The sequence below is a fragment of the Halyomorpha halys genome, unplaced genomic scaffold (assembly GCF_000696795.3).
Source record: "Halyomorpha halys isolate HHAL.00 unplaced genomic scaffold, Hhal_1.1 Scaffold302.1, whole genome shotgun sequence".
In the NCBI taxonomy this organism is placed as follows: domain Eukaryota; kingdom Metazoa; phylum Arthropoda; class Insecta; order Hemiptera; family Pentatomidae; genus Halyomorpha; species Halyomorpha halys.
In genome coordinates, this window is record NW_027110436.1 from 997,570 (window position 1) to 1,021,394 (window position 23,825).

At 29.5% G+C, this 23,825-nt stretch overlaps 1 protein-coding gene across 3 annotated transcripts in view; it reads right to left on the reverse strand.

Annotated features, from left to right (window-relative positions):
• The window catches only part of LOC112210040 (oxysterol-binding protein-related protein 1), a 276,142-nt gene that overhangs the window by 11,526 nt on the left and 240,791 nt on the right, over positions 1-23,825 (reverse strand). For all 3 annotated transcript variants that reach the window (XM_067048631.1, XM_067048632.1, XM_067048630.1), the window contains exons 15-19: positions 2,414-2,523; positions 1,883-2,041; positions 1,149-1,261; positions 260-344; positions 62-166 (exon numbers count right to left, since the gene is read on the reverse strand). In XM_067048631.1, the coding sequence (XP_066904732.1) occupies positions 62-166; positions 260-344; positions 1,149-1,261; positions 1,883-2,041; positions 2,414-2,523 (572 nt within the window). The remainder of the gene's footprint in view (positions 1-61; positions 167-259; positions 345-1,148; positions 1,262-1,882; positions 2,042-2,413; positions 2,524-23,825) is intronic.

A 23,825-nucleotide genomic window follows, 5' to 3' on the forward strand; every position in this document is an offset into this window, starting at 1 on the left:
TTTATTTTATAACCAACTGAAATAAATATTTTAAAAAACAAAGATGAGAGTTGATATATACCTAAATTTATGAGCATTTTCTTTAAGGTACTCTTCATAAGAAGAATAGTCAGTGCATCTTATGAACTCTGTCCACTTCCCATATATAAAATGAGATTTTCTTTTGCTGAAATAAATGGAAAAAAAAGTTACAAGATGATTCTTAAAAACGAGAATAACTTTATATTTCTAATTCAAAACTGATAGTTAATGTAATTACTTTTTATCCATTATGAAGCCTTCAACCCTATGTAAGTCTTTGGAGAACCAACCCGCTGGTTTGAATGTCAATATAGCTTTGTGGCCTGTAAAAATACAACTTTATAAGGATAGAATATTTTTATTTTATTTTACTTATGTTTATTAGTAGACTTATAAGTATTCATGACAAGAAACAATAATTAAAGTTGTTGGACAAGAATAAGTTATTACAATCATTAATGTTTCAGTCATGTTTTATTTAATAAGTAAAAGTAATAAAATAATAATAAGAGATAATTAAACTAATTAATATAGTAAATTAATAAGTATAATTAACAAGAAATATAAAAATTTAATCTAATCGTCATTTTGAAATGAACATAAGCCCTAAAACTATAAAATGCAGTTCCTTAATGTTTATCAATTAATCAGTTCAAAATGAAGCCTTCTACAGAGTAGAAATCAAGTATTCTAAATTTATTGCTGTGTACATAAAAATCATGTAGTGTGAGTTACATAATTGGGTATAGTTTTTAACAAGATTTTCTAGGGAAAAGTTAAACCCTGGGTAAGAGACTAGTTTTTCAATCATGAAAAACCCCTTGTCTCTACTGTTATGCAATAAAATTAAATAATAATTTTAAGCAAGAATATTTAAAATTAAGTCAGATTCACATTTTTTAAAAAAATAAAATTAATACCAAACAACTTTCCAAACTGTTCTGTATTAATTCTCGATTCTCTTTTAGATTGAATATTATTAACCGATGCTTCAATTTTAAGCAGTAAGTGAAAGTTAATTGTCGTCAAGTAATACTTATGTGAAACTTTTGAGATGAAATTGTGCTACTTGAATGCAAACAAAAACTATAATATGTATATAACAATAAGGAGAAAAACCGAATTACCAGAAGCCACATTGACGATCTCCATGGTTCCGTACTGCTCAATCCACAGTTTCCCCACAATGATATTGTGCACACAACAGTTGACATTAGACCAGGTGTATGCCTCTCCCCATCTGTTGATTAATTTAAAAAAAACACTAAATTATAAATTTAAATATGAATTTTAGTACAAAATCAATATTCTACAATAACATTTACTAAATACAATTTGACAATACCACATTATACTCTTTAGATTATGAAAAAAAGGCAAAGAGTATAACTATAATAACTATCCACTATAAAAAGCCAGATATGATCAGGGCGATAAAGATAATTGAGTATTTTAAGTGGTTCTCTTCTATTTTAAGAAATTTTTTTTTTTAAATTGATGAAATAAGATTGTACGGATATGGACACAGGAAACAACTAATACCTATGATACAGTAAAATTTGTACAATAGAACCCTAAAGACAGAGGGTTACTCCGAAACGTGCATGAGTTTTATATATATAAAAAGAGTTTTTAAACATATGAACTAGGATTTAAAAAATAAATAAATAAAAGTAAGTATGTTTGTTTTAGTTTTTTAAATTTGTTAGTATTAAGGTTACTACTGAACAATTAATTCTATACAATTAACAATGTTCTAACAATTATTTGCATCTAATTAATTGTTATCAATTTATATATATATTTTTAAAATCAACGTTTAAGTAATATATCTATACTATAATAATTGAGTAATACAAACTTGGGAAGTTCTACTGTTACTGTGCCCTTGGGTTGAATTTCAACACTCTTTCCCCAGAACTTTAGTTTAGGATGAATGGAACCATGGAAGATAAAGTTCTTAGAATCTGCATGAAATGCAGAAATAGGAGGATGGTGGCTCACTTGTTCGCAAATGACCCTAAAACATATGTTGAACAAAGCTAAGAATAATTTCAAATAAATTTACTATCTTTTCTTATTCAGGAGTTTAAATAAAGTTACTATTAGTTTAAATTCTTCTCAACTTGTTAAAAATATAATATATTAAACAGTAAAGAAAATAAAAAATTCAAAAATGTTTAATGCAAAATATTAAAATTATTTTTTGAACGATTATTAAATTTTTTTGTATATCAATTCACAGGGTTAATAAAACTGATTATAGACTTCCAAAAAAAAAATTGAATTAAGGTCAAAAATTTATTATACACGACACACTCATATTTATATTTTTCATGAATAATTGAAATAAATTATGTAAAGTACTGGAATTAAAATGAATATCACTAACCTATAATTTTCCCTTTCCAACTCATAGGTCTCTCCAAGTAGAGGATTGAACGGTTTTCCGAGCCTGTCCCAGTTAGATGCCAAAGCACTAACAGCAAATGCACAAATATACTGAAAAAAAATCACTTGTTAATATTTGAATATTATTTTCTCTGATGATAAAAAAAAAAATATTTATGATTTCATCAAGGTAATTATTGTCAATTAAATTAAGCATTTTAAATGTCCATTGAATAAAATTATTAATTTAAAAAAGATTTGTAACTTTAAATTCATAAATTTAAAGTATATTTATGAATAGGTTTAACTTAGAGTGAAATTAATCATTTGCAAATAATATATTTTCATTAATATGTGATTTTTTTCATGATAAAAATGAAGGAATGAATGAAGTGTGTTCACATTCAAACAACTTGAATGTTTCGCTCAAATCTCATGATAGGTACTTTTAATTATTTATATGGCCACCATTGTTTTTTAAATTTTTATTTCATACTGGTACACAAATGCCCTTTAGTTTTGGCTGAATGTGTACCAATAAATACTTTCCCCAAAAGTATTTTTACGACTGTGATATTACTGATCAAATTAGGAATGTAATAAATAGTATTGTGTAAAGTAAAACATAAAAGTTGAGGTGAACTTCATAATTAAAAAAAAAAAAAGGCTAACATTTTCTTAATTAAACCTATTTAGCATAATGTGAAGTTCGAGGAAAATATTTTTGTTCACACCAATCTGCTCTTTTCTTTTTTTTTCTAAATTTGAAAATGGTTTGAATATTATGAGAACTAAAGACCACAAAGAACATTTACCTGTTTGTCTCAATTGACAGGCAAAATGTGTACAACAGAGGTCCTTACAAAAAATTTTTCTAATTTTCATTCAACAAATGCATTTTTGAGGCACTCACACTAATAATAACATAATTTTTCATATTAGTATACGATAATAAGCATGCAAAATCATTAAGACAGATTCGCTGAACAGAGACTAGGAGGAGAAGGGGACTAACAGCTTTCTTGCGAAAATAAATATTTACATTTATGTTCTCACTGTAATAATTAATATCACAAAAAAAAAACTTTAATTTTCGTAAAACAATTAAGTGATGGTGCCAAATTTTAATAATTAATCAAAACATACTCCTTAGTTGATATATAATACATCCAACAAACAGGTTCATTAATTTCGCTTCGATGAAAGTTAGGAATTATTTGCTTTTTTCTCGAATTTCAAAATTAAATGAAGGGTCAGGTGTTCAAATCTTCGCTCATGATCACTCTCAGCCAATAGATTTTTCCCCAATTAAAAGTACCCATTTCATGAGGTAGGTTGGACCATGGAAGGTTCACTGAACCCACAGGTTGACTCACTGGAATAGTGACGGAATAAATAATTATCTGCCATAGCTGGATTCGAACACGGGACTTTATTTTAACTTAAAAAAAGGGTAAACTTAATATTTGGCAGGAACGCCGGAAAATGGAACCCTTGATCCTTTGATTTCTCTTGATGAACCTGAAAGGTTACACTACTGAAATGAAGTTTGAAACGATTTAAAGTAATAGTTCATTTCGTTAAAGAATTTTGATTGAAAAACGGAATTTTATTTCATTTTTACGACCGTACCTCACGCTTCAAAAGGTAAATTTACACCCTTGGTTTTCATTAAACCACTAGTTTTACGAGTATTGCGAAATTGTGTTTTTAGAATTCTGAAGTAAGATCTTTTTGAAATGATAAATAGATAAAGCGCCATAAAAAATAATTACAAATAAAAATTAAAATACTGTTTTAAACTTCAATAAGTTTTCTCAAAACTTTTTATGATTATTATATTCTTATTTCAACAACTTTTTGTCGAATGAAGACCAGTTTAAAAAACAACAACACAGTTTTGAAGCAATCGTAACGACATCTTTTTGACTTCGGTAATTAAAAAAAAATAACATAAGCATTACGGTACTATAATTTGGAAAGAATTATCAGTTTTCCCTAAATTGAATCTGCTAATGATAAATTATTTGAGTTAATATTTAGCTACTATAGCTGCATTGTATCACAAATATTATGAATGAATTAATTTCTATGATGAGATCCTCTGAGGAGTTGCGCATATCTGGGCCCTGTTTCATAATGAAAGCTAATAGTATTAGTTCAAAATACAAGTGTAGAAACTAGTGTGGTAATAATACTAATACTTATTTTTTCATAATAGGGAGGACTATAAGTGATATTACAGGAGTTAAAAAGTACTAAAGTACAAGTCAGTGTGATTGTATTAAGTTAAATCGAGAAGACTAATAGTATTAGTTTGTACTTTATTATGAAACAGGGTCTTGATAGTCTGAGCATTTCAAGTGATCCAGAAATTTGTCGAAAACCAACATTTTTCTTCAAATATTTCTGAATATATTTGGCAATTAGAAAAACTAATACTTCTACGAAGACAATTATAATGAACTAACTATGGCCAATTCCTCGTACTTGAATTTGAGCATTGTACAGATGTACGTCTTATAATTCATGAGTTTATTAAATAAACAATTTTTTTTTTCAAAATAAACAATTTATAAATTTATTATGATAAATATTATGAAACCTGATACTTCTGCGATGATAATCATTATCAACTACTTTATGGAACAGTTTATTAGCATCAATTTGAATACTAATAGAAATCTACACGTCTAATATTTCCTGTGATGCAGTTTTTCTTGAATAAAATTTCTTATTTCCAAAAACCGAAAAATCAACATTTTGTGAATTTATTATGGCATATATCAATGAAATATTTATCCATACAACTATCAATGAGAACACAAATTGAAGTTGATATTCGCCTTTCACGACTCAAGAAACCCTTAAATACGAATTTTAAAAGCAACAAAAAAATAAAATATTTGTGTTAAACTACACGAAATGGTATGGACTCGATATAAGGAAACTAATAAGAAACGCAGAAATAAACTAAAATGTTTGAATAGTTTTTCTTCATTCTACGCTACTTTTTCTGTGAAGTAGGCATAAAATTTAAGAGGTTTAATAAATAAATTGCTGGAAATTATTGTGTTGTGAGCGCACTATAACATTTCCTCACAGATACTATATTATTTATAGTATACTGTATATGTAAAATATGAAACGATTATCGTGAAATAGGTAACGAAATGGGCCTTAATGCAGGCCCCTGAAAATAAACCTTTAAGGACTAATAAACGTTTTATGGAGATATAATCATTCTATTGAGTTCAAATGGAAGATTTTATTATTGTCATCCACTTTTATTGAAGGACGGTTTCCAGCCGACGGATATCTGTCGTGGAAGTATATCTTGACGGTGATAAAGTTTAACAGTGCTTGTCTCCACGCTAATAATGAACCTAACCTCGCTGATAGTTTAACTGGGTGAATTAATGATAAAAATTAACGATTAAATACAATACAATTAATAACAGGAAAAGAGACAAGTTTAAAAGCAATACAAAGGTTTGGTGTTGTAAGGTTATAAGGTGTGATTATTAATTGTAAAGGCATACAATTTTAATCCACTTGTAGATTAAAAATGCCAGCTATTTGATTAGTCTACATGTGACAATTGATTGCTCAGATCGTTGATAGTACTAACAACTATCACGTAAATCCTAATAGCACATCAAAGATGAGTTTAAACGATGATAGTGGCTTCGACAGCTCTCATTACTATCAGCTTCACAATAGGACTTGGACATAACTAAACGAGTTAACTATATAATCAACAATGAATTGGGGCTTTGAACCTTAGTGGAAGGTTAAAGATCACACTTGTGACAAATGAAGATTGATTAATACGCGATAGATTAACATAAAGTAAACACGGCATCGACGTTGTGCTCTATATTATCCACACCAACGTACGCCGCAGTCTTGTCCTTGGACTAACAGTTAATCTGTTGATGCCGTCCGGGATTGCCCGGATGTTTGGTTGAGCACTAAGTACTCATAAAGTCACGTTGAATTGCCAAAAATATTATATAATAAACAAGATATAGCTATTTTCACATTGAGGATATATTAGAAAATTTTTACATAAGCGACTAACTTACTGAGTGATAAACAAGATAAACTCGATGAACGGTGTTTGTATAAAAAAAAAAAAAAGCTACCCCTCTTTTTTTTATCCAGAGTTACTTTTTTGGGCGAACAGAATTTTGGGATACCCTAGATAGGACATATAAATATTTTTGGTATTTTTTCTTTGAGCTGCCAGCAATTTTTTATTTTGCAGGGTATATTTATGAGGGTAATTAGAAATGATGGTATGTAGAATTAAATTATTCTGTTCTCTTATCCTCATTCAGGTGGAATCAATAACATAATGAACAACGATACAGTTTGAATACATTTTTTTTAATAATTTATTTATTGATATTTACAACTGTATACACATATATACAAGTAAATTTGCTGTAGGTGACATAGTGACATGATAAAAACATGTGGAGAATCTACCCACTGATAGAACTCCAATAACATTTCTAGAGGAGAAGATCTCGAGGCCATATTCTTTTCAGACGCCTAGGAGGATTATTAGCTAATGAAGGAGAAGCCAGGTTAGAAACAAGTGGATTTGGGTGGTTGAGAAGTTTATTATGGAAGGAACGGGATCTGGTTCTGGCCAAATCGGCAACATATGGAACATTGAGGTTCTGATGGAAGACTTGATTTGTGACAAAGTAAGGAGCATTTTACGAAGGATTTTGGACTGTAAGGATTGGATTCTGGAGGAATTTGATGGTTTAGTGGACCTCCAAAGCTCAACTCCGTATGTCCTAGATAGGCCTTATAATAGTCATGTAGATCAATCTTTTGTAATGGATTGGCAATTTAGACCGTTTGTCTAGTAAATGTTGCAATAGTCGGAATCTACGAACAGTTTCTTGTCTTTTTAGTCTTGTATGAAGATTCCATGTCAGTCGTTTATCGAGATGTAGTCCTATGAATACATTTAAAACTATCTTGACATTTATAGATATGTAATTATAATTGACAAGTACATACCTAATTGTGTACATTTTGAATATTTTTACAAATTTACAAAACATTTTCACAGTTACTATATTATATTATAGTATATTTTAAACTCCGCAATTTTTCTCAAAGATTATTTTGGGAAGGGAAATTTGACTTTTATACCCATCCTTCCGGGGAATTTCACATCCCTAGACCCGATACTGTTTTGAAAATGAAGTAGAGAAAGCAATGGGGTACGGAAAATACAGATGTTTGCTGCAACTGGGCTACAGGATGGATAATTAATAAGGTCCGGTCACACTTAAAGGGACTGTAGAGTCCAGACCTTTGGTAAACCATCTGAATAGCCCTATGGTGGGCAAACCTGCAGGAAGGTACAAACAAAGGTAAGGGCCCCATTCGCAATGCCACTCCTGCAAGTATAGCTATGAAATGATATTATAATTAATATAAAATAAATTCACAACATTTAAAATATTACGACGGAATTGGGCCAATTCTTGATTGATAGGGATTGAAAATGTAATAAGAGTCAAATAAGTGAGTTCACTATCTTTGGAAGTCATTTTAGTGTAAAGTGCATCCACATTTTTTGGAAATATTTGCTTTTTTAGAATCATTCGTGATAGTTGCATGGTGACGGGATCTGGTCCACAGATCAGGAGTTAATTACAAACACAAACTATACCAGGGGGCAAAAGGTTGAGGAATATTTTTATACAATATCATTAATAAACAGTTAGATATTTATCTTAAAAAAAAAAAATTAAACCTGTATCACTACAACCCATGAAGGGTCAGGTGGGCAGTACTTTAAAAGGAAGTACTGTTACTAGACCAACGGTTGTGCAATGAGGTCAGAATCACGCTCGACCACCAGATTTTTACAGATTTGAGGTTGCGTGGACCCGAAACTCACAGGGCTGACTCAACGGTTACAGTGATACAGGTAATGATTATCTTCCCAGCCGGATTCCAACTTGGGTCCTTGGAATTAGTAGTCCATTGCCTTACCAATGAGCAACCCACTCCCACAGATATTTATCTTATTAACTAAATACATACGTGTAATTAATAATATAATAAATGAATCTACAATTACTAACTTCGTAGAAAAAAAATTGGTTTTCATTCTTAGAAAAAAAATTAAAAAACTGTCTTTAATATTTTACAGAAGGAAGTTTTTTTAATCCTATTTTTGATAGCATTCCATTCTAACGAATTATTCAAAATTGACAGAATATGGCAGCTAGAGTTAATGAATAGTTCTAAGAGAAAGAACATTTAATCCAATAATATCAATGATCAAGACAAACTATTTGAACATAATAATTTTCTTTTAAAAAAGAAGAAGTAAAATATCAAAAAATAAATAAATATAGGAAATACAAGAAAACTAGAACGGATTAAGATAAATAAAAATCCTTTATTTCAAAATTCATGATTTCTTATCACTCTGCAGTTAAAAACCTATAGAAGATAACTGAAAGTCAATTAAATTAGAAATTAAAACAGAAATTGTAAGAAAAAATTAAATGAGCCTATGACCATACGAGTAACCAGCGAGGCGCAGAAGAGGGTAGTCCCCCCTCTCCCTCCCCCAGAAGTAAAATAAAAAATATTAATTTAATAAAAATGTTTAAACAAGTGGTTTTGGATGGTTAGAAAGTTTATCATGGAAGAATTGGCCGAATCGGCGACATTAATACAATTTTTTTTTTGTGTTTCAAGCATATAATGGTAATAACTAGCAAAGCAGAGCTTTTATTTTTTTAGTGACCCCCTTCCTAGTCATTCCTGACATCTAGGGGAGGTTATTTAGAGATAACCAGAGTTGGACAACTATGAAACTAATGGCTAAAATTGCCATGGATACGATATTTATTTATCAATGGTTCATTCATGAATAAGGAATAGCAATTTTAGCTATTGCTAATTTTTGCACATCCCTGGAGATAACCTCCGTATGCCAGAAATGAATTATAATAAAGCACTGCTATGATTATTTATAATTTTCTTGAAATCTTGGTTTCATTCGCATATTCCGTGCTGAAATGTCGCAACTTGAACGACTATGACTTAACCCCTCCCTTTACTTAGATTTGATCCTGGGTACGCCATTTCCTACGGTCAAAATATTTAAACACGATATATTATAGAAAATCAATTAAAAAAAAAAGGAAACAATGCCAGTGAAAGGATTGAGTCACGAAGCCCCGCTCATTAGTCTGCAAATGACAGGAGAGATCGGAGGAAGAAGCTTCCAGATTGGCGGCTCTTCAATCATCCCAACCAGCACTAAATCATTAATTTATTTTCAAAAATCACTGTTCGGAAACTAACCCATCGACTCATTATGCTCAGTACCAAAATTAAAAAAGGTTCGGCTAAATAATTTAGTTAAATAGTTATTACTTAGTTAAAGTGAAAAATTTTGTTTTTTTGCAAAAACTTTGAACTAATTTAGGATTGATATTAAAAATGAAGAGGAAAAAGATATTTCTATAGACCAATTTGGTACATCAAAGCGACAAAACTAATGAAATTGTTCACCGTCGAACTGAATATTTTTTATTTTATTTGCAGCGTTTAGAATCAATACTAATGTAATATTTTTTATTATATTAATGTGTTTTGTTAACACAATATTTTGTTCTCTAACGAACTCATCTTATTAACTATGTCTTTTATTGACAATATGCCTTAATTATTAACTGAAAACAACTTAATTAATTGTTAATTACGATTTAATTATTAACAAATGAACATCCAGTATGTGAAATATTACTAGTATATATATAATATTTTTATCACTCCAGATTAGTATATACAAATATTTGCATACGATTTTTATATCTTGCATTCGTCGAAAATGAGTCATCGTTAGAAAAGTCTCATTTCTCGGATACACTATTCAATATAGTAAACGTCTATTACAGTTTTAATTGAAGTTTGTTGTTAAATTAACTTTAAAGTAGTGCATAATGCTCGTCGACAAGCAATATTTGTCAATAACAAGTTACAAAATGGTGATTTCTTGTTGTTCGTAGAAATAATTTCAAAATTAGTAATGCACACTTTTTTTTTCCAAAATCCAGTCTGAAATGTCCGAATTTCATCAAAGATGACTGTAGTTTTTTTTACAAACACTTCTTTCCCCTCAAAATACTCAAAACCTATTTTTGGCATTTTTGCTAAACTTAATAATTCAATTAATCACGCAAAATTTCAGTTTAGTATTTCTACTATGAAAAACCTTTATTATGGCGATAATATTTAACTCTCGGCCACTCCCCCAAAATATTTTCAAATTGTCGCCGCCCGTGATGGTTTTTATTTTGAACTTTCCCGGTGTAGAGCCAATAAAGAATTATTTAGTTCATCTAATTATAATAAAAACATACCCCAGTAACCAAGACGCAGTTATGATTCACTCTAGTAATTGTCAAACAAAATTAAGACGGCCAAATTAATCAGGGTATCTGGAACCTCACCCCAGTTAATTTTTATATAGATAAAAAATCAGTTCATAATTATTTTAAGATTAGAGTTCAAAGCTAATACTAAAGCAACAACAGCAATCAAGTAGGGATTTCCGCTTATTGTTTTTTTTTTCTAACACGACAAAAAAGTTTTAAATCTATAACTATGCAAATTTAAAGGAATCCTCATTAATACCGGTATCAAAGGGAGAAAGAGGGCATCCATATTCATGGTGAATTTCAACCCTAGTCCAGAATAAACTTTTTAATCTCTTTAAAAGAGCTGACGGCTCATGGAATCATGCATAAATTAAACTTTTTTATTTTATGTTCTGATCAGTAACTAAAAAAATACTAAGATTAAATATTATTTTAATTTTTTTAAAAATAAATCAACATAATGCTAAACAACATTACCTGAATAATATTTGAATAAGATTCTATTGTTTAGAACTTTTTTTAAATGTAAATTTCTTCTTTTGTTTTTCGAGAAAATGATGTTTTATTTCCATTAGTTTTTATTTATATAAAAAAAGGCAATAGAATATTTTTTTTTTTTACTTTTTCTTGTTTTGTTCCTTTTATTAATACATACACATCCATAGGTATAAATCATACCATAAGATTATTTTAAGATTCAAGAATTGCAAATAAAATCCTAGAGGGCTTAGTTTAGAAGGTTGTTCGAATCTCTACCTGGGTCGGTCAAAATTTATTTTACGGCGGTCCCGTGAAATGAATATTATGATATTCCCTCTCTGGGGCTGTATAGGTCCTCAGTGAAGGACTTGAGCCATAAAAAAATGAATAAATAAAATCATTAAATCAGAAGAATTTATTAAAATTTATTAATTAATTTAAGAATTAAATAATGAAACATGTTATATACTATCAACGTTAAAACGAGTTGCAAAGATAATAGATGCAAAATATTAGAGAATAATATTTTTTTAACAATTGAAGGCGCAAAAATCAGTGTAAGAAATATTTTATTTTAATTCCAAAATATAACTGTAGTGGTATATAAAGGATGTTAATCACAGGTTAAGTAAGCCTCAATATTGAAGCACCCGGTGTGTGTCATTGTATCTGTTAGTTTGACTTGATATTCCAGGGTTGAGTGGTCTTAGAAGTTAACTAGAAGAGCCCAAGAGGTGAAAAAGGCAGTTATATCACCTCAATTTTTGATTACTACAATTAAAACTATGTACAATTACTAGTCAAAAATAATGAGTCTGCCAAGTATGGGTAGGGGAAATAAAAAATGGGGGCTTATTTAAAACATTAAAAAATTTTTTTTTTCATTCCTAGCTTTATATTTTTAAAATTACCAACAGCAATAGAAAACCTAATAGGACATTATTAAAGTAGAGTAAATTTTCTCAAATTTGAACGCTAATTGACATATTTACGTTCAGTAGTTCGTGAATTCATTTTGAGAAATCTATATCTCAAAAACTATTACAACATACAGATGTCTATTAGCACTCAAATTAAACCCGGTTAATGCACTCTAAAAGTGTTTATGACGTTTATGTGTAGGAGTAGTAGTTTTTATGATATTTTCCAAAATAAATTCACAAAATATTAATTTCTAGTTGTTCAGATATTTTTTTTTTTTAAATATCATAAAAAATACTACTCCTAGGAAGATAAACTACACATTATAGAACATTTAACTAGCTTTAATCTGAGTGCTGGCAGACATCTGTACGTCTTATGGTTCCGGAGATATATTTTTTCATAAATTAAAATTATTGTCTGAATAACTATAAATTAACATTTTGCGAATTTATTTTATCAAATAGTATAAAAAGTACAAATCCTAAGATAAAAATTATAAACAGTGTTTTACAATAACATATAAATTCTTCTAACTATGTGTACCTTGCAAAGATTTTCCAGATAAGAAAAATACCATATACTGACGCAATACGTCCTCCCCTATATGAAAAGAAAATAGCGAATACCTTCTGCTACACAATATCTCTGAGAGATGTATTGCCTTTTCTCTTTGATGTGATTTTCGTTCCAATAGGATTTTCCTAGAAGGAGAAAATCCCATGAGTTCACCTCTGATTTTTTCAAAGCAATAACCAACTTCAAAACTCTTGAATATAATATAAAAAAATAATAAGATATTTTATAACACATTTTTAAAAACAAGTCCGAAAAAATGATATTAATTAATACTCATAGGTACGTTGAGGCAAACATTTTGGTGTAACACGGATCGTTTATATTTATTCAAGAAGAAACATATTAAATTGGAAGAATACATAAATATGAAAATTATATTCATAATTTAAATAACTGTGCTGGTACTCCTAGCGGGCGAGAGTTGAACTATCATAAGAAGGTTATAAGCAATGTTTGTTTGTTGTTTTCAAATGATTAACTTTTGGTTTATAATTATAACTTTGTAATTTCCTATAAATTAATTGTAATAGTCCACTGTTGTATACTTTAAAACTGTAGAAAGGGACTTTTATTCGATTCTATTGTTTTAGGTAAGTAGAATAGTGTTTATACTTTGATGTATTTTACTTAGTAATTCTGTTGTAGCTCAGTAATCTTTGATTCATTATAAACTATTATTTTATCAATTGTCAAATTGTATACTTTTCTTAATAATTACAAATTAAACTGGAAGAGCAATCGGATTACTTTTTAAGTTGACCCAGCAGAGTACCCTTATATCTTTTTTTTTTTTTTTTTTTTTTCGCCAAGACTCCCATTGGAGTCCTATAAGTTCAAAGTTCTTCATTTTGTGGGACCGCCACTCAATGAAAAAAGTCAACGTCCCAGGCCGGATTCGAACCGGAACCGCCAATAGACATCAAATTGGTAAGACTGTCTTAACCACTGAGCTATAGCTATGGGCGGCCCTAATAATATCTTGTCCATCGACACAATTTGGTGGTTTTGCCGCGAATAAATCTACAAAGGAATGCATGTATTTACTGGTAGATAATTTTTCTAGATATCCGTGGATCTATCGAACTTCAAGTGGCCAAATTCGCAATCTTATGGATCGCAAAGTACCATGGACTACTGTTGCTGAGTCTTGTATCAAGGAATACAACAATAAAATTGATTTTTCATATAAACAGATATTTATTTTACTCTAAAAGTCGACATGGTTGTTGCAAGCCATATATATTTAAGTACCCATTAATAGTAACGATGCTGTTGATATAATTAATAATGTTCGGCCTTAAACTTGGATAGAGACAATTCAAAGCGATACTATCACACCCCTAATGAAAGCAATCCACTAATCCATCCTCCCAGTAACAGGAGTACCGATCCTATAAATGATTAGACCATCTCAAACTCCCCCAATGCCATTATCCTGCGACGTCCAATTACCAAATGTGCCTTAATTAAACTGCGGCAACCACAGTAAACCCGATCTATGTTAACAGAGAAATCTAACTGATTGTCAAGTGTAATTACTAAACGTAGTTCACAAAGGGCTTTAGTACGAAAATTCGGTAACTGAAACACCTCATTATTTACCAGTTAATTGTACATGGACTGATGAAGTTAATTTCAATGTAACAAAGTAGACAAAATTTAATCCACCAAAGATAAGATAATCATGTTAAATTTAATTAAATTCCTAAAAATTAATTTACTAAAGCTTAATTAATTATTACGTCTGCTAAAAGCATAAACCTGGAAATTATAATTATGATTACCCCGATGAGTGTTTTAATTAGGTTTTCAGATATTGCTTTTTGATTGAAATTAGTATGATGTATATAATTTTTAATTGTGTTCAGTAACTTGATATTTAAGAGTACCTTATTAAAAAGACAAGAAACTGCTCGTCGATTCTGACCATTATAACACTTACTAGACAAACGGTCTAAAATTCCTATTAATCATAATAGAATCAACTACATGACCAAAATAAAACCTATCTGGACTTATAGAGTTGAGCTTTGGGGCTCAACTAAACCTTCAAATTCCTCTAGCAACCAATCCTTATCCTTCAATGCTCCTAATTTGTCACAAATAAAATTATTCATAAAGACCTAGTCCGAACAAGATATTAATCCTCCCATTCTAAATTCCTTAACCACCCCAATCCACTAATTTCTAACCTGCTCTTCTATTGCTGACAATCCGAGCCGCATGAAAACAAAATGGCCTCGTAACCTCCTAATGTTAAAATGTAATTGAAGTGCTAGCGATGGGCAGTTCACTTCTGTGGTTTTTGTCTTGATTTTTATTTAATAAAGTTGGCTGGTTAGCGTTGCTTTTACAAATCATTATGATAACATATATGTCAACGTATAATGAGATTCGTTTTTTAACATAAAACCATTAATTACTAATTTTCATATAAAAAAATATTTTTCCAGCCCGGTTTAGAAATTTTTCGTCCAAATTCAGGATAAAAATTACACCGGTTGGGATATACGAACTTATTTGATTAAAATAAGTCAGTATAATGCTAAATAAACGCGTTTCTTGAATAATGTTTGAAAATTACTGTTTAGAATTTTTTTTAAATATAAATTTCATCTTTTGTTTTCTAAGAGAACGTTTTATTTTATTTTCCTCAAATTTTATTTACATATGTAAATTAAAATTAGGTTTATACATAATTAAATTATTTTTTAGTTACAAATATTTTTGTATTCGACATTTACATAACAAAAGACTTTTCCGTAATCTGCCCTCGTATTAATCTTTGAATCCATACAAAGCAAAGGCGGAAAACGGTAATATGACAAATTGCTAAAACTATGTAAAAAATATTTCCTTGGTTCCTATCTGAAAAGAACCCCCTAGACATGAGGCTAATATTTTTCAACGTATAATCACAAAAAAACTTTTCGTTGAAATCGGTTATTCTACATCCATAGCCTTCTCAAGTTAGAAATAGAGGTCATAGAGGGGGTATGAATTTGAATATTCTAACTACATATTTCCCCTTTTTGTAATTTCAGAGCCTTTTCGAATATTGCTCGATTTAACTATCTTAAAGTCTCCTCTTCCCGTTTAAAGCAAATATTTCAATAGTGATATAGGACCGTCCCTCCCTGGTGATCTTAGTGGGGCGGTTCCGACCGGGAAGGATTGCTTTTCATTATACTATGATCTTATTCAATTAATAATTCCAGTAATCTAAACAATATGTTCATAAAGTTAAAAATATGTAAACATGCTATTAAAAACATCAAGAGATTTTCCATCAGTAATGAATAGCTCAGCCAGAACTTGAATTCATTTAAAAACAATTGTTGCGGCCAACATATGCTTTATTTATTTATCTGTTATGGTTGTAAGGATTGCGTATTATGTTTTGTTTTGGCTACAGAAGCATTAATAATACCAGTTTTACGTAAGCTTAGGCCGGGTCAGTTGCCCCTTATCTCTCTACCTGGTCTGTAGTTTCCAGCAGGTTGGCTAACCCTGATACTTTCCACGGCGGGCGGCTCATCTTTTCCAAGAAGACATCTCTCCACGATGGGCCCCATCACCCAGGGTGAAACATAGACTATTTTTTTTTTTTAAGTCGCATAGACAAAACCCACATTTTGTTGTGTTTTTTAATTAGTAAAATTAATTTTATTTGTATTATCAGAAGTTAATTTTTTTTTCTTTATCTTGAAATCTATATGCTTTAATATTATGTTTTACATTACTTTTTTATGTCCTTATGTCAAAATAAAGCGGTAACAATATTCGACAAGATAATTTCTTTTTTTCATCACCTTACACAGTTGGACTAGTAAGGGTTCATTTTGAACCCCTACTCGCCTTAACAACAATAATGGTTTAGAAACTAGAAAGGAAATCAAAGACACCCCGAACATATAAGCATACATGAAATAAACATATCAGTTTCACAAGTAACAGATATTGAGAATATTAAACTTTTCACAGAAATAAAGCTTTATCATGAAGAGTAGGATAAAAGAAATGTAGATTTGAAAAGGCTAGTCGGGAGATAAAAGATCCTTTTGAGCTAGGATTATTTATTGTCTTGGATGTAGCCTACCACCGCACCAAGAACAAAAAACAGCAAACAGACAATAAGAGAAGCGCTTCAATAACAATGGGGTTATTGACAATCGAAACCGGGGCTCTAAAACTCTTGTTTGGATAAAAGCCGAATATCCCAAAGTTCAGATTCAATTGGGAAGTTTCAAGCGGCAGTTCTGGCCTGATCTTTATTCTCATCCGCCAGTTGGAAAGTTAACTGAGTGAAGTTATAGAGGAGTTCGGTAAAGGGTGACTGGCTAATACATTTTGAACTTTATATAATTTTCTAGACCAATTATATATTAAATACTGATATGCAATTTTAAAAAATCTACCAATCCATTAAGAATAAAAGGAAGGAAGACATTAAGGCTCATGGATTTCAAACTAGTTTTGTGACAGTCGTAAATTCATCGGTTTATCGTACATATATAATAGCTAAAAAATATCAATTTTAACTATAAATCATATATGAACTTATTCGATGTGATAATTACGAATTCCACCACTACGTAACACTTCCAGTCCGCTTGGGCTCAATAACTAGACAATGCTAGAATTGCTCAGAAAAGCGTTTTTGAGGTATTAGATAGAGACAAATTTCATGGTGATAAGGTTATGGAACAACCTTTTGATAAAAATGGGTATTGTTTTAGAAACATTTGTTTTTATCATTCCGTGGAAGATATTAGTATTATACATAATATTAGTATTATGTATATTATATTTTATCAGGTAGGTCCAACACAAAGTAAAATTCAAACAAGTTCCTACTCAAGGTATATCCAATGCCCAGATAAATGTCCAGAAATGACGTTTCTCGGTTTTTGTGTTATTGAAAGTTGTTGAGTAATTTCTACATTCCTAAGCTCACATTTTCGGCCTTTTTAAGCGCTATAAAGTTACTATATTTTGTTTTTCAACAATTTTTTTGCAAATCTTGAACGTGAAAAAAAAAAGTTTTAAGGTTTATGAGTATAAACAGTAAGCTTTTACTGTGCTAGTGTATAACGTTTTTTCTTCTAAAATTTTCACTATTCATTTTTACAATTTTCTCCATATTGTTACAATGCAAAAAATCATTCTGGACTTACAAAAAAATAAATAAACTATCGCACTATAATTAGGTAAATCATAGTATGAAATTATCATTTAATTTGTGAGTTCCAAAATGTTCTTAAATTGAAATGTTCAATGTACCACGTCATTTTGTCCCATACAGCCATTTGAAAAAGTAAAAATAAAAAATACGTGTTTTTAAAAAAATATTATTCCCAAAAGTATTGGACCTTCAAAGCTTTTATAATCCTGAGAAACAAAATTATCACAATAATAAAAGTGAATGATAATGGTTAATTTTACTATGGGATTAATTTAATTATATAGTAATTAAAACTAAATGAAATCTCATCCTCATGAAAAATATACTTCGGGTTATGATTTAATTTTCAAGTTATCTTCATTAATAATTATTTTCAAAAGGTCAGATGTCCGAAAAAAAACTTTTTAGTTCAGATCAATTGAGTATATAAACAAACAAAATAAACAATAAGTTGTTTATGTGGTACACATCTTCATTACAGATTAGCAAGGACAGAAATGACAGTTTATTCAACCTTTACAGAGTGGTTCAACTAAAAAATTTAATTAAAAAGCATAGCAATGGTTTGTGAAACATAATTCCAAATTTTTCACGTTAAGTACTATTTCAAACATATCACATCAATAGATTTATTGTATCCGTAAACATAATGCGCAATTAAAATATTCTTAGAATATATAATTGATAAATGAATAAGAGGTTTTAAACTTTTGCTCAAGGCTTCTGGTTTAATTTAAACGTTTATTAACCCAGGCATTAGAAGAATAGATGACCCTAGACCAAGAACCATTATTTCTTCGCTAACAGCTCATTAAAGGGTCAAGTGTACCCACCGTAAATGTTTCAAATGCAATAAAACATTAATGTTTTAATGCGAATAATAAGTAAAAAAAATTTACATTCAATCAGAAATAATGTGTAATGTCTAATTAACACGGATTAATAAAAAACAATACAGTGAAAAATAACTGCACTTCTTAAAAGTTTAATTGAGAAAAGACATTTGTTCACAATATACGATTGTAAACAATTTAGATCGAACTGTTATATTAGCTATTATTTAGTTTAATCAACAATATTATTATAGGAAATAATTCAACTCATTTTCACACCTTAAAATTATTGTTACAATGGACGTGTCGACCTATATCAACTTTTCTTTAACCAGCAATAATATGTAATTCACATTTAACAAATTAAAAAAAAAAAACTATATTAACACATAAGTCAATTTTAACAATACATAAATAAAACTCAGCATGATTTAACTCCATTTCACAATGTGTTGTAATTGTTTTTAGTTTTTTTTTTTTATTAAATTAATTCTCTCCTTGAAATAAAAAAAAGTTGTATAACACTATAACCGATGAAAAAATATTTAATAGAAATTTAGTATAATCAATTTCCACTCATTTAACATAATTTAAAAAAATCTGATTTCGACTAATTTAACAATTGCTATAAGTAAAAATACTATATTATATCTTACAAATTTAAAGTTGTTTTAAGTTTAGTTTAAAGCATCAGAGTTCGTTAATTAATTTCCTCAACGGGTAACTACCTTTCTAAAAAAACTGGAAAGTATAGTAATACTAATGATATAAAGTTTACCTATGAAACGATTTATTTATTGATTAAACAATAGTTCTAAAATTTACACACATCTATGAAAGATACATAATTTTAATCAGACTTTTATATTTCTTATTAAAATCTGTACCGCTACAACCCATGAAGGGTTTAGTACTTTGTAAAGAAGTACTGTTGCTAAACCAACGGTTGTGCAAGGAGGTGATTTGGTCAGAATCACGCTCGACCGCCAGATTTTTACCCAATTTATGAGGCTGGGTGGGCGCCAGCCGGATTGGAACTCGGGTCCTTGTCCCTGGAGTTAGTAGCCACGAGCTTTACCCCTTGGCTACTGCGCTTCCTATATTTCTTATTATTTAGTATAATCAATTCCGATCACTTATCAACCGTGATTAAATGTATATATAAAATAGACTTTTGTGGTTAATTTATGCCATTTTGATGAATTATTAAATTTTTTTTTAATAGTTAATGATCTAATTCTACGGGACTTAGTTCAGGCGTTTCGTTGTTGACTAATAAACTTTATTTCCCTTTTGTTTCATAATATAAAACTATTCTAATGATACAACCTTGAGAATTAATTTTCCAACGACCTTCCGATCCTGACACCACACTTACTGAGAATAAATTGTACAAGGACTGATGTCCCAGTTTCCGTTAAGGCAATCGAGAACAATATCAATTAACTACTTTTTTGTTTGTTTTTTTATCGATAATTTTAAAAATACTGATTTTTTTTATCAAGGAGGAAGGATTTACAAACAGAAACAAACGAAATTTGCCAATCCGCGATTGGGCAGAACATCAATATCTTAATATTATATTTATTGAATAAATACATTTTTTTTTTTATATTTGTACACGTTTAGCTGTGAAAAATTTAAATGTATGATTATTATTTTCCAAATAAAATAAAATATTCATCGAATAAAATAAATAGGTGTTTAAAAAAAAAAACAACAATTCTTGCTATATAGTAAAAAAACAAAGATCCTTTTATGTAAGAGGTAACTCAACAGCCAACAAGCAATTATGGTAGCGTCTATGTGTTTTATTAATATTATTTTTTAGTTATGTTGTCATTTGGAATGACTAATTAATTTAAGTTAAATTCGGGTAACAAAAAAAAAGCTGATATTATTCCAGATATATAAAAGGGATAAATAAAAAAAGAGATTTTTAAATTAGAAAAGAAATATTAGGGTTTATTGTTATTAAAACATGTTTAATATTTTTTTAAATAATCTCAATATATCTGCTTTATTAAAAATCTGGTGCGATGTGTGCATTATACAACTTTCACTTACTAACCTACGAGCGTCTCCAACTATTTTGTAAAGATTACTGGTATTTTGTTGAAGTTAACGCTATTTTTGTGGTTTTAGAGAAAAAATAATCTAAAAACCAGAAAAGGCGAAAATTATGATAAAAAATGTATATTTTTCTGTTGCAATAAAAATTCGTATAAAGGTGTCTGGAGGTGGTAATAACAAACTTAAATTTTATGTTTTAAAGGATATAATAGCTTAGCTTAGCAAAATATAACCAAGCCGTCATGCAACTGATTTCCTGAGAAAGGGCGGTCTTGGGTTTTCCCATTCAAATAGGATGCATCTATTTTTCCTTTCTTCTCCTTTAGATATTAAAAAAAAATCTTTAATATTTTGTATGTATAGATTGATTATTATTGCTAAGATTAAGAAATGATAATTTAAAAAAAAAATAAACAAAGGTACTTCAGGAGAAGATTTTCCGAAAATTAGTCACTTAATCAGTGTTAGACTATTCCAATGAGGATAAGATAAGACCTATCTGGTACTTAAGAGCACTTCATAGCACATTGGTGAACCAAGTTTAGTTGAAATATTTAGAGCCGTTTTAGAGGAATCGATAGCATAAAGTGGCACTTCAGTGAGAGCGATTTTAGCGAAAAAGTTCCCGTCTGGTATATACCATGGGGTTCTGAAGTCGGTGTCAAAATCGTTGGAGCGCAGAGGTGATCTTGGCGTTTCGTACAGTTTCATACGAAGCGGAAGCTAAACAAGAGGATGCTATACACAAAGATGATCGCTGAAGAGAGGCAATAATCTCTATCATAAAGAGAAACCTATTCCCAGGAATCAGGAAAGTTATTCAATTTAGTAAATTTTGAAAAATAAGGAAAACAAAAAATTGTTTTCAATAGTTTACAGTCCCGCTTAAAACTGATTTACATACTTAAGTTTATAAACACTGGAATGAATTCTGTAAAAAAGAAATAATATTTGTAGCCATTATTTAGACTCAGTAAAAGCATATATAATACATTTCATGTATTATATAAGTTTGACGTATTAATTTATTTTATAAAAAAAGGTCTGTAAAAAATATAAGCACAAATAATTTTAATGTTTTTAGTAATGATATTATATATTTCAATAGTGCGCTTCATTCGTTTATATTAATAATTCTGTTAAATTTAAAATCATCACCAGAATTCAGTAGAATAGTTTTTAAGAGACAAAACTCATATTTTGAAATCATTTTGGAAAAAAAAAAAAAGAAAACCTTTGACCTATATTTCCGAAAATACATGTAAATTATTCACAAATATAAATCGTATTATACTATATCTAATTAAAGAATTTTCCACGTCAAATAAAGTCAGTATATCTTTGTGCTGAGGGTTCAATGAAAGAAATATATATATAAAAAAAGATTTAATTTATTCTATATTTCAATACTTTAAAATAATATTATAAATTAACTTACAATTAGTTTAATAAAATGAGGAAGTGTAAATATCTTATGTGATGACAAAATTACACACAACTTTTTGTTGAAATTATAATACACCATGGAGATAAGAGTCAGACAAAAAAAGGACAATATGTTGGACCTAAATCTACTTATGACCCACCAAACCATATTCAGAACCCGTATAAGAGGCTTTAGGTCCACTTTCGAGGGTCGACTGACTTTTCCTTTTCATGGAATCATATCGGTCCTTAAAGTTTGGAGAGCCCTAGAGTAATTCTCTAAATTAAAAAATAAAATAATCGTGACGGAAAATTTAGAAATATAAATTGTACATTTAAAGGCAAAAATAATTAACCAATTTTAATTTATGAACAATATGTTATATGTTACATGTTATATGTTTCGACATTTCATGCCGTATTCAGGAACAAAAATTATATCTGGAAGTTACATAACAAAAAAAATCAGTGAAGACTAAAATGACTTTATTCTAACATATTTACAAGAACTACATGTTACTGTTACTCAGTCTCTATCTTCTTACTTACCTATCTAGTCTAGGAAATATATATGAACACTTGAGAAGAGGGGATAGGAAGAATAGTGAAATAGGAGAAGGGGTTTGGACCAATCAGATAATTTAGGAAATTAGGCGGAGCCTAGAGAGCCTATGAAATTAGAAGTAAATATCTGGGAAGGGGAGAAAAGGCGCGACTAGAAGCAGGGTGTGAGGCTTCCAAGAAATTGGAAACTAACTTTCATGTGTTAAACATAAAATAGTTAGACTGATGCAAGTCCATTATGAGCATGTACCTGCCTAAGTGTCAGCCCTTGCTATTGATATAGGATACTAAGGGCTTAAAAGGGCTGTTGGAAGGGTCTCTTAGAACCTAGTCGTTTTTATTGGGTTCTTTTTTTCTATAAAATTGTAAGGGAATGTGAACATATGGAACCATACGTCTAAAGTGACTGAACCTATAGTTGGGCAAGGGGCAATTGTTTAAATTTATAATACCGGTTCCTTAACTTGCACACTCCAGTACAGTCCTCGAAGTTTAAGATTCTAAACTGGAGTGTGAAAATGAAATTTTTATTCCTGAAGATGGCATGAAACATATTATTAACGCTTTTTAAAGTTTTATACATCAAATTTACATTTACTGCTTATTTAACTCTGTGGATATTTTAATATCACCAGATCATAATCAGTGCCATTTTTTATATAACATGAATATTTTTTATTTTAAAAATGGATAATTATAGGTAAAAATCTTTTTATTAATAATAAAAACAACTTACTAAAAATGAAAACAAGTAAGGAAAAGCGATTTAATTAATTAAGTCATCACCTGGGTGTCTGCATAAAAAGCAAATTTTTGCTTAAAAGAAAAATAATCGAATAGCTTGGAAAAAGTTAAAAGTAATTAATCAAAGAATTATTTACTAAAATATCATACAGGCCATGTTTGTCAGGCGAG